General features: G+C 60.3%; 1 protein-coding gene across 1 annotated transcript in view; it reads left to right on the top strand.

Moving 5' to 3' along the window:
• The window catches only part of ESPN (espin), a gene marked incomplete at both ends in the record, with an annotated part of 39,252 nt that overhangs the window by 9,839 nt on the left and 13,541 nt on the right, over positions 1-15,872 (top strand). The window contains 7 exons of the mRNA XM_080691264.1: positions 6,251-6,437; positions 6,522-6,704; positions 6,940-7,071; positions 10,821-11,022; positions 12,124-12,398; positions 14,682-14,843; positions 14,931-15,132. Coding sequence (XP_080547390.1) covers positions 6,251-6,437; positions 6,522-6,704; positions 6,940-7,071; positions 10,821-11,022; positions 12,124-12,398; positions 14,682-14,843; positions 14,931-15,132 — 1,343 coding nt within the window. The remainder of the gene's footprint in view (positions 1-6,250; positions 6,438-6,521; positions 6,705-6,939; positions 7,072-10,820; positions 11,023-12,123; positions 12,399-14,681; positions 14,844-14,930; positions 15,133-15,872) is intronic.

Raw genomic sequence — 15,872 nt, forward strand, 5'->3', positions numbered from 1 at the left:
GGGTCTGAGGGAGATGGGGTGAGGCACTGACCCCTTGGCGGGAGCACCAGGGGCTGGTAGGGGCATGAGATGTTAGTTGGGGATAACTGCGAAAGGACCAGGAACAGGTGACCCTCGCCACCTTGGACCACCTCCTGGAACCTGGGAACCCCTCCTGCTCACTCTGCTTCTCAGCGCCCTGGGATCTGAGCAGCCAGGAGTCAAGCCCCGGGCTCGGCCCTGAGCTCTGAGGCTGGGGAAAGCCGGAGGCTTCAGGCTTTCCCCGTGGGCTCCCAGCTCTGCTGTCTTAGCTAGGAGAGCAGCCAGCCCAAAGGTGATCTGCTCCATCCCTGCGGGCGTCTCCTTCCCTCAAGGCCTTCCCAGCCCTGAAATGGGACAGGGATTGAAAAGTGCCAGTCCAAAGCCAGCGTGGTGGGCACGCTTGTAATCCTAGCACTCAGGAGGCTGAGACAGGAGGATCGCAGTTCACGGTCAGCCTCAGCTACTTAGTGAGGCCCTTTGGAACTCAGAGACTCTGTATCAAAATAAAGAACAATAAAAAATAGGGCTCAGAGGCAGAATCCCCCTGGATTCCATCCCCAGTACCGCATGCAAAAAAAAAAGCTCCTGCCTGCTGGAGGTCTGGAACCGGGTAGTATTATTGTCTGAGCCAACATGGTGGTCCATTTTGCAGACTGACTTGTTCTCATTCTACTTTTTCTTTTCTTTCTTTCTTTCTTTCTTTCTCTCTCTCTTTTTTTTTTTTTTTTTTTTTGCAGTACTGGAGATGGAAACGAGGAGAATTCTAGCTCCGAGCTACACCCCCACCCCTATTTTTTATTCTTTACTTTGAAACAGCGTCTCACAGAGTTGCAGAGGGCCTCACTAAGTAGCTGGGGTTGGCCGCCAACCTGCGATCCTCCTGCCTCAGCCTCCCCAATGCTGGGATGACAAGCGTGTGCCACCACGTCCAGCTCTCTCCCTCCTTCAAGTCTTACAACAGCTCCCTGGCAAGCCAGCCCTGACCCATTCAGACTGTCTCCCGCCCCGCAGCCCCGCGCTGCGGCCGGCCTCGTCCCCCTTATCATTAGCTGGCACTGTATCTTACAGCCTGTGTTTTCTGACTGTCCATGCCCCTGACTAATGAGGCCGGAGACTTTATCTCCCTGGTTCAGGTGCCCAGCGCCTGACACTCCACGAACGCTTGTTGAATGATGAGTCTGGGATCCCTAGGCGAAGGCCACCGCCTGTGGCCTTGGTCAAAGCTCCCTTTCTGTGCCCACTGGCAAATGGGCCCTTTCTGCCTTGCCAGGCTGAGCCACAGTGAGGAGGCGTCGCGCAGCCCTGGCCCCGATGCCCCTACTTGTTTGGACTGTGCTAGCTCTGAGATCCCCAGCCCCCAGCCTCCCGGCTCTAGAGACACCCCAGGAGCCAGAGAAGCCAGACCAAGAGCGGGACCCACCTGATGCCCGTCCTGCCTGGTCGCCTGGGGCCGGTCTGCGGTGGGCTGCCCCTGGGGACAGGCCCGGGAGGGCAGGGGCTCTGCCTGTCCAACACGGGACGCCCCGATGTGTCTGTGGCGTGAATGAAATAGGAGAACAAGATAATTTGGGAGCGACAGGTGCCGTGTACTGGAACAGCCGTGTGGAGGAAGCAGGAGAGGCGTTCTTTAAGTTGAGGGCCCGGGGAGGCCTCTCTGAGGAGCTGGGAGTGGATGCCTGGGCGAGACGAGGCCGGCCTCGGGGAGCTGCGAGGTGAGGGTCTTGCCACAGCACCAACAGGCGCGGAGCTGGTGGAGGGGTCTCCTTTGCCTAAATCAAGGACCAGAAGGAAGGCCTAGAAGGCTGAGGGGGTTGCTGGCAGGGTGTGCCCGGCATGGTGGTATGCACCTGTTATCCTAGTACTGAGGCTGAGGCAGGAGGACTGCAGGTTTGAGGCCAGCCTCAGCAACTTAGGGGGTCCTCTGCAATTTAGTAAGACTCTGTTTCAAAATAAAAATAAGATAAGATAGGTCTGGGGTATAACACAGAGGTAGAACACCCCTGGGTTTGGTCCCTAGTAACACACACACACACACACACACACACACACACACACACCTGGTCCTTGTGTATCTGGGCCCCTTCCTGACCTCCCTCCTAACAGAGGTTATTAGCAGCCACTAGGAATCTTTTTTTTTTTTTTTTTTTTTGCGGGTCTGGGGATGGAACCCAGAGGCATTTGACCTCCGAGCTACACCCAGCTTAAATCTTACTTTATCTTATTTATTTATTTATTTATTTATTTACTTACTTACTTACTTATTTTGTGTGTGTGGTGCTGGGAAATTGAACCTAAGGGCATTCGACCTCTAAGATACACCCCTAGCCCTATTTTTTTTTTTTTCCATTTTGAAACAAGATCTTGCTAGGTTGATAAGTCTCACTATTTCCTGAGGCTGTCCTCGAACCCGTGATCCTCCTATCTCAGCCTACCAAGTACTGGGATTACAAGCGTGCACTGCCACCCTGGCAGGAATCTTGTTCTTTGACCGGAGTCTGGTTTTCTGGGGTTGCTAGTCACTCGTGGCAGAGTGGACAGTACGCTGGACCGATTCGCATGGAGGTTTTCAGCAGGCCCTTCCAGGCCTGCCACGCTTCCTTGTGTAGTTGAAGGGCGGCCTGCTTCGTAGGCACAGCTAGTTCCTATTAGCTTTTTTTCCCAAGAGGAAGAAAAAATACATGATTTATGTGAACATCACCAGGAAGCCTCAGACCACGAAGACGGTTTGGCTCGGGAGGCCCTTGAAGGCTAGAGTTTGGGTCAAGAACAGTAGCTTGCGCGCAGGAGGTCCCAGGTTCAATTCCCAATACTAAGAGGGAAAGAGAAAGAGAGGAAGGAAGGAAGGAAGGGAGGGAGGAAGGGAGGGATGGAGGGAAGGAAGGAAGGGAAGGAAGAAAGGAAGGAAGGAAAGGGAAGGAAGGAAAGATAGGAAGGAAGAAAGAAAGGAAGGAAGGAAGGAAGGGAGGGAGGGAGGAAGGGAGGGATGGAGGGAAGGAAGGAAGGGAAGGAAGAAAGGAAGGAAGGAAAGGGAAGGAAGGAAAGATAGGAAGGAAGAAAGAAAGGAAGGAAGGAAGGAAGGGAGGGAGGGAGGAAGGGAGGGATGGAGGGAAGGAAGGAAGGGAAGGAAGAAAGGAAGGAAGGAAAGGGAAGGAAGGAAAGATAGGAAGGAAGAAAGAAAGGAAGGAAGGAAGGAAGGAAGGAAGAAATAGAAAGCGAGTGTAGGGTGGTTGTCCTTTTCTGAGTGGGGTGAGGTGCAGGGTATTTAAAGGCTAATAATTAAGAGAGAGGTCTATTTAGTTCTGGGAGTGGTGGCACACACTTGTAATCCCAGTACTTGGGAGGCTGAGACAGGAGGATCGTGGGTTCGAAGCCAGTCCGGACAGCTTAGTGAAGCCCTCCGCACTTTAGTGAGACCCTGTTTCCAAATAAGAAATGCAATTGGGCTGGGGGTTTAACTCAGAGGTAAAATGTCTCTGGGTTCAATTCCCAGTGCCACACACAAAAAATCAAACAAATTAGGGCTGCAATGGGTTAAATCCCCACTAAAAAGTCTAAAGAGAATGTATCCCAGTGCTTAGAGCCAGTGACTGCTTAGTAAACAGTAATTGTCACTATTACTATTATTACTTTTTTTCCTTGCGGTACTGGGGATGGATCTCGGGCATTCTACCTCTGAGCTGCACCCCAGCCCTAGTTTTTAGTCTTTTTATTTTTTGAAACAGGGTCTCACTGAGTTGCAAAGGACCTCGCTAAGTAGCTGAGGCCGTCTGCAAACCGAAACTCTCTGCTTTCCGCCTCCCACATGCTATCATTTCCTCCTCCTCCTCTCCCTCTCCCTCCTCCTCCTCCTCTCCCTCCTCCTCCTCTCCTCCTCCTCCTCCTCCTCCTTCTTTGTGGTGCTAGGGATTGAACCCAAGGGTTATACCTCCAGCCTAATTTTTTTTTATTCTTTATTTTGAAGCAGGGTCCAAGTTGCGGAGGGCCTCACTCAGTCACTGAGGCTGGCCTCCATCCCAGATCCTCCTGTTTCAGCCTCCCAAGTACTGGATGACAAGCCTAGTATTCTTGCTATTACTATTGTTACTCTTTCATCTCCCCAAGTGGCAGGCTTCTATTTTGTTTCTTATGCTTATCTGCATTTTTGTAGTTTTTCCCCAGTGACAGAAGGGAGCCATCTCCCCTCTGGCCTCCAGGCCAGACAAGAAGAGGAGGAGGCTGGGCTTCAATCTCCACGGACGAAGCCCATCAACATGGCTGCCCTGTGTCCTGGGTTTTCCTAGGCAGGAGCCTCTGAGTCCAGAACAGGGTTCACGAGTGCAGAGGCTGAAATATTAATGATAACGGGGACGAGAGCGATCCTTTGTTGAGCGCCAGGGGCTCCGCTGGGAGTGGCAGCCGGGGGGCTGGTGGCAGGCCGTGGGCCTCACTGCCCCCGCCATTCAGCTCAGCTCCTTCCTGACCTGCTGGGGCGCCTGGGTGATGGCCTCCTGCCAGGTAGGTGTTGCTGGGAGGGCAGAGCTCATCACAGTCGGCCCCCTTTGTTCACGCATTGCCTCGGGCCTCCCAGAGAGAACCCAGAGGGCCCTGGGGGTGGCCCCTCCGGCGTCCGATCCCGGGACCCCAGCACTGGCCGTGCCTTGGTTACCGGGTGAACAATTCAGGCACTGAGTGTCAGTCATGAAATATTCAACAGGCTGTTCTGGCGCACCGGCACGGATGTGTGTGGGGGCGGCGCGGGCACTGGCGTGTACGGGCTGGGGCTGCGAGCCAGCGTGTCTCTGAGGAGAGGCATGTAGCCGGCGGCCGGTCTCGGGCCTGCCCTGGGCTGTGTCGGCAGGACCCACGGTGCTCCTGACTCGGGCGGGATGCTGAGTGTAGCCGGGCCTGGCACCTGCTTCCACAATCATAAAGCGTCCAGCCCGGCAAAGAGCAGTCTGTCAGGGAGAGGGCTGCCCAGGCTGGGAAGGAGGAAAAACCAGAGTTTGGGTGCCCAGAGGGGCTGCAGGTGGCCTGGGGACTCTAGGGACAGGGAGGCGGGCGGAGGACCAGGGCTTTCAGGACAGGGAGGAGAGTTTGAGAGGGAGGAGAGGGCATGCAGGGTTAGGTAAAGGATGGCTAAATTATGTTGGGGTGACAGGAGGACCCGTGAACGGGCAGGTGCATGAACAGGAAATGGCCTGGTGCACATGCTGATGGACAGATGGACAGACAGTGGACAAGCCGGTGAGGGACTTGGTAGTTGTGTGTGGTGCATGAGATTGACACCGTGGGTGTACAGATAGGGGGCGCTGTGGGGATGAGGATAAGCTCTGAGCCCGGTGGGGCAGCCCCTGGCTCTGGGTGGACTGTGGCGCCACCTAGTGTCCTACTGTGGTAATGCGCTATGGGCTGTCCACGGCCCTATTGTATTCTCCACCCATGGGCTGGCTCCCTGTTCCCCAGTCAGGACCCACTACCTGTAGGAACAAGGGCAGTAGTAGCTGAAAGCTAGGGCACAGGGCTAGACCCTGGGGCACAGGTCCTGGCACTAGTGCCAGGCTCCTGCTCCTCACTACCAGTATGCCTCCTGCAGGGGGCGCCCTGCATCTCACAGACAGATGTGCATTCCCATGCCCCTTACCAGCTATATGACCTTTGGCCCTTAGCCTCAGTTGCCCCTCTGCAAAATGGGAGTGGCAGTAGGGCTTAAGAACCTGCCTGCTAGCGGGGCGTGGTGGCGCACTATTGAAATCCCGGCATTCGGGAGGCGGAGGCTGGAGGATCGCGGTTCGTGGCCAGCCTCAGCTACTTAGTGAGGCCCTCTGCAACTCAGTGAGACCCTGTTTCAAAATACAGAATACAAAATAGGGCTGGGCGTGTAGCTCGGAGGCCGAATGCCCCGGGGTCCCATCCCCAGTACCGCCAAAAAGTAAAATAAAAACAGAAATAAAAAGGACAAAGATCAGAGCGCAAGTCTGGGGACTCAGTGCCACGGCGCGTGTGGCTGGAGGGCGTTGGGAGCCGGGTGGCCGGTCCTGGTCCGGTCGGTACGGGAGGCGGGGCGGTTTCCTGGAGCAGGAAGCGCCGCCCATCCTCTGTGGGAGCTGGTCGGCTCGGGCGGGGCGTCCAGCTGAGGGCCCGGGGCGTGCTCGAGGCCCCGGGACGACGCCCGCTGCAGCCCACTCCCCAGGCTCTCGGGGGAGGGCCGCGGCGGGCACCGAGAGCCCACGGAGGCGTTGCCTGTCCGCAGGGGAGTGAATGCCCAGACCAAGAACGGTGCCACGCCCCTGTACCTGGCCTGCCAGGAGGGCCACCTGGAGGTGACGAAGCACCTGGTGCAGGAGTGCGGCGCGGACCCGCACCTGTGCGCGCACGACGGCATGAGCCCGCTGCACGCGGCCGCGCAGATGGGCCACTGCCCGGTCATCGTGTGGCTGGTGAGCTGGGCAGGGCGGGAGGCGGGCCCCGGGCCGGCGGGGACGGCGCCCAGCCCCGCCCTTCTCTCCGTCCCTCCCGCCCAGGTGAGCAGCACCGACGTGAGCCTGTCGGAGCAGGACAAGGACGGCGCCACCGCCATGCACTTCGCGGCCAGCCGCGGCCACGCCAAAGTGCTCAGCTGGCTCCTGCTGCACGGCGGCGAGATCGCGGCCGACCTGTGGGGCGGGACCCCGCTGCACGACGCCGCGGAGAACGGGGAGCTGGAGGTCTGGGGCCGGGGGCGGGGCCCGAGAGGGCGGGGCTTGGCGGGCGGGGCGGGGCTTAGCGGGCGGGGCCGGGGCGGGGCTTAGCGAGCCGGGCGGGGGCTGGCGCGGGGCGAGGCTTAGAGAGCGGGGCGGGGCTTAGAGAGCGGGGCGGGGCCTTCTGGGGCGGGGGCCGAGAGGGCGGGGCTTAGAGAGCAGGGCGGGGCCACTCAGCCGGTCCCCGCCTCACACCACACAGTGCTGCCAGATATTGGTGGTGAACGGCGCGGAGCTGGACGTCCGTGACCGTGATGGGTACACGGCCGCTGACCTGTCGGACTACAACGGCCACAGCCATTGCACCCGCTACCTGCGCACGGTGGAGAACCTGGTACGACCCGACCCGACCCGGGTCATCTCGATCCCCCACCCCGAGGGAAGATGGCCTACCCATTTCATCATGAAGGAAGCGAGCCGCTTATGTTTGTAATCCCAGTTTTCGGGAGGCCGAGGCAGGAGGTTCGAGGACAGCCTCAGCTAGTACTCATTGAGGCTCTTTGCAACCCAATGAGACCCTGTTTCAAAATAAAATATAGCTCGCCGGGCGTGGTGGCGCACGCTTGTCATCCCCGCGCTTGGGAGGCGGAGACAGGAGGATCGCGCAGGTCCGAAGCCGGCCACGTGCGCTGGCTTAGGAGACCCTGTTTCCAAAATAAAAATATAAAATAGGTCTGGGAGTGTAGCCCGGAGGTAGAAGGGCTTCCAGGAACCCCAGTACCACCAAAAAATAAATAAATAAAGTGTAGCTTGTGCCCCTGGGTGGGTTCCATCTCCAGTATCCCCCCCCAAAAAAAAAAAGAAAAAGGAAGCAGAGGTTCAGGGACTCGAGGAGAAGATGCCCTTGACTGCTGCCCCGCGAGCTCTCAGCTCTACCTGTCGAGGAGCAAGGGGTGTAGGCAGGAGGACAGAGGTCAGGGACGGGGAGGACCGGAGTCATCCCAACAAGAGACAAAGCAAGGCCGGGCATTTGGGAGGCTGAGACCAGAGGATCACGGTTCGCGGCCAGCCTCAGCTACTTAGGCCCTTCGCAACTCAGTGAGACCCAGTTTCAAGATAAAGAATAAAAAATAGGGCTGGGGGTGTAGCTTGGAGGTAGAATGCCCCTGGATTTAATCTCCAGAATCTCCAGTGCCACAAAAAAGAGAGAGAGAGAGAGAGAATGTGTGTGTGTGTGTGAGTGAGAGGGAGTGCGTCCACAAATCCAGAGGTTGAATGCCCCTGGGTTCAACCCTCAGTACCACAAAAAGCAAGAGAGAAGGGGGGGGTGTTCAGGACGCCCTCGGGGCCTGCCAGACCCACCCCCCCCCACCTGTATTCACTCCTTTCCTCTCACAGCCACAGAGCTTGAAAAGCTAGTATCTCCATTTCACAGATGGGTAAACTGAGTCCTTGAGACCCAAGGTCACCCGGCCAGTAAGTGGGGAAGCAGGAATGGCCTGGCCTGGCCAGGAGCTGCCTTTCTCACCCATCACACCCTGCCTTTGCTCATTCCTAGTTAAACCACAGTGGACACCCACAAAACACTCATAAACATTTTTATTAGAGTTACTCTGCCATGAAGGCACCCACAGGGACCTGGCTCAGGTGTGGGTGTTGCCAAGTCCAGGAATCTCTGCTGCTCTGGAGTAGGGGGCAGGGAAGAGGGTAGGCCTTGCAGGCACCCTCAGACCGGTCTAGTGGATAGCTTGACAATTAGAGGAGCTTCCAGATGAGCCTGGAGGAGAAACAGCAGGTGGCCCCTGGCCTCATCTGCCCCCTTCTGGGGTCTGCAGAATATAGCAAGGCCCCAGGGCTCAGAGACTGCAGGTGCACTGGAAGACCAACTTCCCCCTGGAAAGGGCCTTCCAAGCCGGGCGTGGTGGCGCACGCTTGGAATCCCAGTACTTGGGAGGCTGAGACAGGGGGATCGCACAGGTTCAAAGCCAGCCTCAGCAACTTAGTGAGACCCTGTTTCCAAATAAAATAGGTCTGGGAGTGTAGCTCAGAGGTAGAAAGCCCCTGGATTCCATCCCCAGTACTGAAAGAAAGAAAGAAGGAGCCTTGCAAAGTGTATGGGTGGCCCCACGGGTAGTGAGCCCCTTGTTACTGGGGCATACAGTCAAGAGTAGACACGGTGACGGCCTTTTGTGGGGCCTTCCTGGCTATAGCTGCTAACAAAAATACAGCAGCAAGCACCATTTAATGACCGTTGACCTGCTGGGTGCTTTCCAGGCTGGTCTCAGTTCATCTCCACGGTGATATTAATAGCTTGCACACGGCATTTCACTAACTTTTTCCTTTTTTCTTTTTTCTTTCTTTTTTTTTTTTTTGTGGGTCTGGAGATTGAACTCAGGGACATTCAATTTCCAAGCTATACCCCTGCCCTATTTTTCATTTTATTTATTTATTTTTTATTTTATTTTTTTTGCGGGGCTGGGGATGGAACCCAGGGGCATTTGACCTCCGAGCTACATCCCCTGCCCTATTTTTTATTCTTTATTTTGAAACCAGGTCTCACTGAGTTGCAGAGGGCATCACTAAGTAGCTGAGGCTGTCCGTGAACCGCGATCCTCCAGGTCTCAGCCTCCCGAATGCTGGGATTACAAGTGTGCGCCACCACACCCGGCTTCCTATTTTTTATTTTGAAACAGGATCTCACTAAATTGTGGAGAGCCTCACTAAGTAGCTGAGGCTGTCCGCGAACCATGATCCTCAGGTCTCAGCCTCAGGAATGCTGGGATTATAAGTGTGTGCCACCACGCCCGGCTTTCATTAACTTCTAAAATTTTTTTTTTTTTTTTCGGTACTGGGAATGAAGCCCAGGGGCATTCTACCTCCAAGCTACACCCCAGCCTTCTTATTTATTCTTTATTTTGAAACAGGGTCTTAGTGAATTGCATAGGGCCTCAACTAAGTAGCTAAGGCCGTCCCTGAACCGCGATCCTCCTGCCTCAGCCTCGCGGATGCTGGGATCACAAGTGTGCCCACCGCGCCCGGCTCCCTAAAATCTTTTTTGCCACCTACTGGACAGGTGGCGCCATTATCCCCATTCACCAATGAACAAAAGCAGGCACAGAAAAGACAGGTGATGTGCCCAAGGTCACACAGGAAGTGGGGGAGGGGAACCGAAAGCCATTCTCCCAGGCCACAGAGCCTGCGTCTGTCTCTGTCATCCGTAGTCCTCGAGGGTCAGGGCTGGGCACCTTGGTGACTACTAGTGCCGGTCATCGGGCCTCCTCCCTGCGCTCGGGGTAGGCGGCAGGGCCTGGCTATCTCATCCAGCTAGGCCCAGCTGCGCGGTGACGGATCCAGGCACCAAGGATGCTGGCCCAGAAAAGCCAAACACTCCCGAGGAGCCCCTAATTACAGGGCCAATGAGTGAGGCTGCGCAGCCGTTACCTGGTGCCAGGCCTCCCTCCCTCTCCCAGGGGGCCTGTGACACTTCTCCGGCAAGGAGGGGCAGGGCGGGGCAGGTCTGGGCCGGAGAAGGCAGAGAAGCGGCTTGCCGGCATCGGGGACAGCATGGGCAACGTAAGCTGGGCCCCCAGCCCAGCCTGCTTCCCGCGGGTGGTGGGAGGGACCCGACCCGGGCCTGCCCATCCCAGCGTAGCCCCGCACCCCAGGCTCCCCGCCCCCACCCAGGCCCCATCAGGATGGGCAGGGCTGGTGTTGGGAGTTGGCAGGTCGGGCAGGGACAGGCAGGGGTTTTCAGCCAGCTGCAGGGGATGAGGCCCATATCCATCCCCACTCCAGCGGCAGCCCCTGAGCCCCTACCATGGACCCACAGCAGCACAGACCCTCTGCCTCTTGGACTGGGGAGAGGGGTGCCCGGCAGTTCTCCCTGGGGTGCAGCCCAGGACCCCTTTGCCCCATTAGGTCTCCATTCTCCTGAGCAGGGTGGGGCCAAGTGAACGTTGCCCCAGGAACCCAGGCCCTGCTGCTAGGGGGCTGGCCTTGAATCTTAGCCTCAGAAGAACTCACAACCCTCCCGTGACGGGGAGAGGGTGTTGGAGAGGGAGGGCATGGCTGAGCGGGACCCTGGGCGGCCAGCAGTGGTCTGTGGAGCGGGGTTGCCCTCACGGCCTCCCTGCCTCCCCTCAGAGCGTGGAGCACCGCGTGCTGTCCCGCGATCCCTCCGCTGAGCTGGAGGCGAAGCAGCCGGACTCCGGCATGTCCTCGCCCAACACCACCATGTCGGTCCAGCAGCCGAACTTTGACCTCAGCTCGCCCACCAGCACCCTCTCCAATTACGACTCCTGCTCTTCCAGCCACTCTAGCCTCAAGGGCCAGCGCCCTCTGCACGGTGAGTGGGCCAGGAGGGAAGGAGGAGGGAGCGCCGGAGCCAGACCACAGGCGCCCTGCCCGCAGTCTTAATGCGCATGCCCACCTCACAAGTACTGCTCTCCTCGGCAGACCCACATGCACCCTCAACGGGACTCATTGTTCTCTCCTACCCACACCCAACAGTGCACACGTGTGCATATGTGCACGCAGTACTCAGATAATGTACAGGCACACAGAGTCATACAGGTATACACACGCCTATGTTATACGCAGGCACTCCGTTCACCATTTCCACACTGCAGACACACACACACACACACACATACACACTTTCCATGTCCACACACCAGTGCAGACACAGTCACAAATACAAAAAATCACGTACACAAATGTGGCAGGCCAAAACATAGCACAAATACAACAACCCCAGCCGGGCTTGGAAACGCAGGCTTGTAATCCCAGCATTCAGGAGGCTGAGACAAGAGGATCACGGTTTGTGGCTAGCCTCAGCTACTGAGGGAGGCCCTTTGCAACTCAGTGAGACCCTGTTTCAAAATAAAGATTAAAAAAAAATAGGGCTAGGGGTGTGGGTCGGAGGTAGAGTGCCCCTGGGTTCCATCCCCAGTGTCTCAAAAAAAAAAAAAAAAAAAAAAAATACAGCAAGCCCTCAGGCTGAAACCAGGCCCGCAAATGTGTGCATGCTGACCACGCCCTGAGTGTGAGGACCGTCCACCTGCAATGCCGCTTCCCACCGCCAGGTGGTGGCCTGCAGAGCTGGCCAGATGCCCTGCAAAGGTCGGGTGTGGCCATCCAGACTCCTGGCACCTGCCCTTCCCTGAAGAGCTGCCGCTCCCCTGTCCAGGTGGCCCTGCCTTACACGGGCACACCCTGAAGCCCAAAGCCCCCTGCCGCTCCCCTGCCAACCCAAGCACTGTAGTCCTGCCACTAAGTGCAGGACTGGAGGAGGCAGGACTCTGCAGGACAGCCAGAGACCAGAGGGTCTTACCAAGCGGCCCCTGGCCTGTCTGGCCTCTCTGCAAGCTGGGGGGCAGGTGGGGGACTTCGGGGGGACTGCCTCTCTGCAAACTCCCAAACCTGGCCTTCCCTGCTGCCTCCCTAGGGCTTCTGAGCACCAGAGCCACAGACATACAGAACTACATGGACATGCTGAACCCGGAGCTGGGCCTGCCTCGGGGAAAGCCGGAGAAGCCTACCACCCCCCCTCCGCCGCCTCCCAGCTTCCCGCCGCCGCCCCCACCCCCAGGCGCCCAGTTGCCCCCGCCTCCACCAGGCTACCCGGCTCCCAAGCCCCCAAAGGGGCTGCATGCAGCTGACATGTACATGGAGACCAAGAACAAGCTCCGCCACGTGAACATTGAGACCCTCAGGAAGGAGGTACTGACCCCTGCCCGCCTCCAGCAGCGGGACGGCCCAGGTGGACCGGCCTGGCTCTGGGACACAGGGCTGTTCTGGAGTGGAAGGTCCTGGCCAGTCCCATGAGGGCTCAGGGTGGGGACTAGGAGGAGAGCTAGACAGCCGTCTGGGGAGCTGGCGTGAAGGAGCTGCCCCCGCCCCAGGAGATGGTCAGCGCCGCCTCTTGCATGGAGTGGCAGAGTTGCCACGGAGCTGTCCCTTCATGGGCATGCCCAACACCCACAGCCCCGGGTTCAGGTGGAGAATAGCAACTGGGGAAGTGCCCTCTGGGCGGGAGAAGCCATGTCAGGGCTGACAGGTGAGCGCTGGGAGGAGGCTGAGGGAGGGGAAGCGGATGCTCCCACTGGGTGTAGAGCACCCACCGGTGGGAGGGGGGCCAGGGCTTGGGGTGGGGGCGGCTGGGGGAGGAGCAAGCACAGGAGATGGGGAAGAGCCTGAGGGCTCCTGGCAGGGGGGAGGGAAGGGTGGCGGTCCTGTCTGGTCAGCTCAGGAAGTCCCAGGCAGGGGTGCCCTAAGGAGGCCTTGCGGTACTGGCCAGAGACACAGGGACGCTGGTCTGAGAGGAGAGGATAACCACAGGTGGCCGGGTGTGTGGCGGCAGCCCCCCCGGGCCCTGCTGGAGGCCAGACCTTGGGGTTCTCACCCAGGTGGACCTGAGTGGCCAGTTTGCCCAAGAGACCCAGGTCACAAGGCATGCGAGGGCCACTCAGCGTCCACGGACACTCTGGCCACCATCACTGGTGACCCCAGACAAGCTGCCACATAGGACTCCCCTTTCCTCTCTAGAGGGAGGCTGGGCGGGCTTGGCCAGGGCTACAGGGGCCTGGAGTCACCCAGCCTTGCCGGGGCCTGCCGTGTGGGTCCTGCCCAGAGCCTTAGGACAGGTGCCGGGTCAGCACCCACTCCCACCCCTAGGCGTGTGTGCGTGCAGAGCTGCAGGCACAGGCCTGCTGCACAAAGGGCCCTTTGTGTGCCTCCTGCGCCCCCCGCGGGTGCCCGGGCTGCGGGAGGGGGCAGGGTCGCGGTGTCCCCTGCGCCTCCCCGGCTGCAGGGGGTGCTGAGGGGGCGGCTGTCCCAGAAAACAAATCCAGCGTGTCGCATTTCCTGCAACGTGAGCCCGGGAGGGTGGGGTGCGGAGGGTCCGGGGCCACCGCGGGGACGTAGGGGCTGGAGGTGGGGCAGGACAGGCCCCGAGCGGGCATTCAGCCTTTGGCCCGGCCACCTCAAGTCCCTCTGCCTGCGTTGGGATTGTGGAGGGTGGGGGCAGCCGCGACGGGGCGGGACGCTGTGCTGTCACCCGAGCCCGCCCTGCCGCCCCTGAAACCCGAGGCTTGGGCGCGGGTGTTGGTGTCGCTTTCGCGGATGGCGATGGTTTCCAGATGCGGGAGGGGAAGGGCGGGGGCGCGACCCGGAACCGGGGAGCCAAATATGAGAGGCTCCACCGGGCGCGGTCAGGCCCTCGTCTGGTCCCTGCTGAAAAAGTAGGGGGATGAAGGCGGGATGCTCAGGACCCAATTAGGGAGAGAGGTGCCGAGGGCGGGACCGCAGTGGCCCGTGGCCTGGGCGCGGCACACCAGCCACGGTGCGTGCCCCCCCCCCACCAGCGTCCAGGACTGCTGGGGGGGGGTCGTCCAGGGATGGGCGGGCCCTGGGTGATGTCAGGCCGACAGAGCCCATAGGCCGGGCTGTAACCTGAGAGGAAGGATCGGGTAACGCAGGTGTCGGGTCCAGCCGCCCCCGCCGCCAGGTGCACAGCGGGGGCCACCGGCACAGCCGCAGGTAGGAGCCGACCCGGGCCGGCGGCCGGGGGCCCTGGGCGAGCAGGAGCCGGAGCCTAACGGGCCGAGACGCCCCCGAGAGCTCGGGCGGAGCCTTGGGGGCCGCCGGGCGTGGGGTGCCCGAGGCCTTAGAGCGCAGAGCTGCCCCTTCTCCTCCCCCGGGCGTGGGGCTGGGCCACCCCGCCCCTGGGCCCGCCCCTTCTGGCCGGTGTGGGGGCCTCGGTGCCCTTGGCCCCCGCCCAGGGCCGGCCCCTGTAGGGCTGGCCGAGTCCATCCCTCCATCCCCCCGTCGCAGCCGGCATGACCCTGAGCCCACCCCGCCCCGAGAGCAGGGGCGCCTAGAGCCGCGGCCGCCCGCACCACCCGACGCCGCCGCAGGAGCCCTCGGGAGGCGAAGCCCGGGGGAGGGCAGCGTGGGGGGCACTGGGGGGGCGCCCGGAGCCCACGGCCCGCTGTCTCCCCGCAGCCGAGCTTCCGAGACCGCCACAACGGGCCGCGGAGGCAGGACTCCGGCCGCAAGCCCCGCGCCTTCAGCAAGCAGCCCAGCACCGGGGACTACTACCGCCAGCTGGGCCGCGGCCCCGCGGAGCCCCCGGCCGCCCGGCGCGCCATGGCGCACAGCGAGGAGGTGCGTGCCCGCCAGCCCGCGCCCGCCGGCCGCCCGGGCCCCGGGACGGCCCGCGGCTCACTGGCCGGCCCCTCCGCTCCCCCGCAGGCGGCGCTGCTCCCCGGGAACCACGTGCACAACGGCTGCGCCGCGGACCCCAAGGCGTCCAGGGAGCTGCCGCCGCCGCCGCCGCCGCCGCCGCCGCCCCTGCCCGAGCCCGTGAGCTCGCCGCCGCCCGCGCCACCTCTGCCCCCGGAGGGCGCGGGCCCCGGCTGCGGGCAGCAGCGGCGCTCCTCCTCGTCCACCGGCAGTGAGTGGGGGCGGGCGAGGGGTGGGGGCGGCGCCAGCCCCGAAGGGGGAGGGAGGCCCAGACACCGCCCCCTCCCCAGCTGCCTGGTGGCCCGTTCAGGTTCTTCCACCAGCCCCTGCCCCGTGGAGGCCTTGACCTAGGGGAGGCGCTGAGTTCCTGCCAGGCACGCCGGGGCTGCGCGACCCCGGCCAGGGTCCTCTCCTCCCTGGGCCTTTTTCCTTGGCCAAGGAGGGTCTCCCAGCTCGGGAGGGTGGGGTTCCCCCAGGACAGGTGTGGCAGGGAAGCTCTTCCTGGATCCAGGACTGCTGGCCGGCCTTCTTTAGCCCTCGGTCCCCAGCACCTCTGCCTCTCCCACCTCTCTCTCTTGTCCCTTAAGGCTAGCACAGACTTGAGCCCTGCTCAGATACGACAGGGATTCATCTAGCGAGATCCTGCCAGGTCCCTGGGCCAGTCAGAACCTAGCCAGGGCACAAGGTCATTCACCCATCAATTTTTTCCTTCTCTCTTCCGGATTCCAGCCCCCCTTGGCACCGTGTGTGTGTGTGTGTGTGTGTGTGTGTGTGTGTGTGTATACATGTTGGGGATTGAACCTAGGGCCTTGACTATGCCAAGACACACCTTACCACTGAGCTACCTCCCCTGCCTGGGCATTTATTTTTGGTAGCTACCGGGCATTTAACTACCCAAGGGCATTCTACCTCCAAGCTACACCTCCAGACCTTTTCATGTTGTAACAGGGT

The sequence above is a fragment of the Muscardinus avellanarius genome (genome assembly GCF_963383645.1).
Source record: "Muscardinus avellanarius genome assembly, chromosome: 3".
Taxonomy (NCBI): domain Eukaryota; kingdom Metazoa; phylum Chordata; class Mammalia; order Rodentia; family Gliridae; genus Muscardinus; species Muscardinus avellanarius.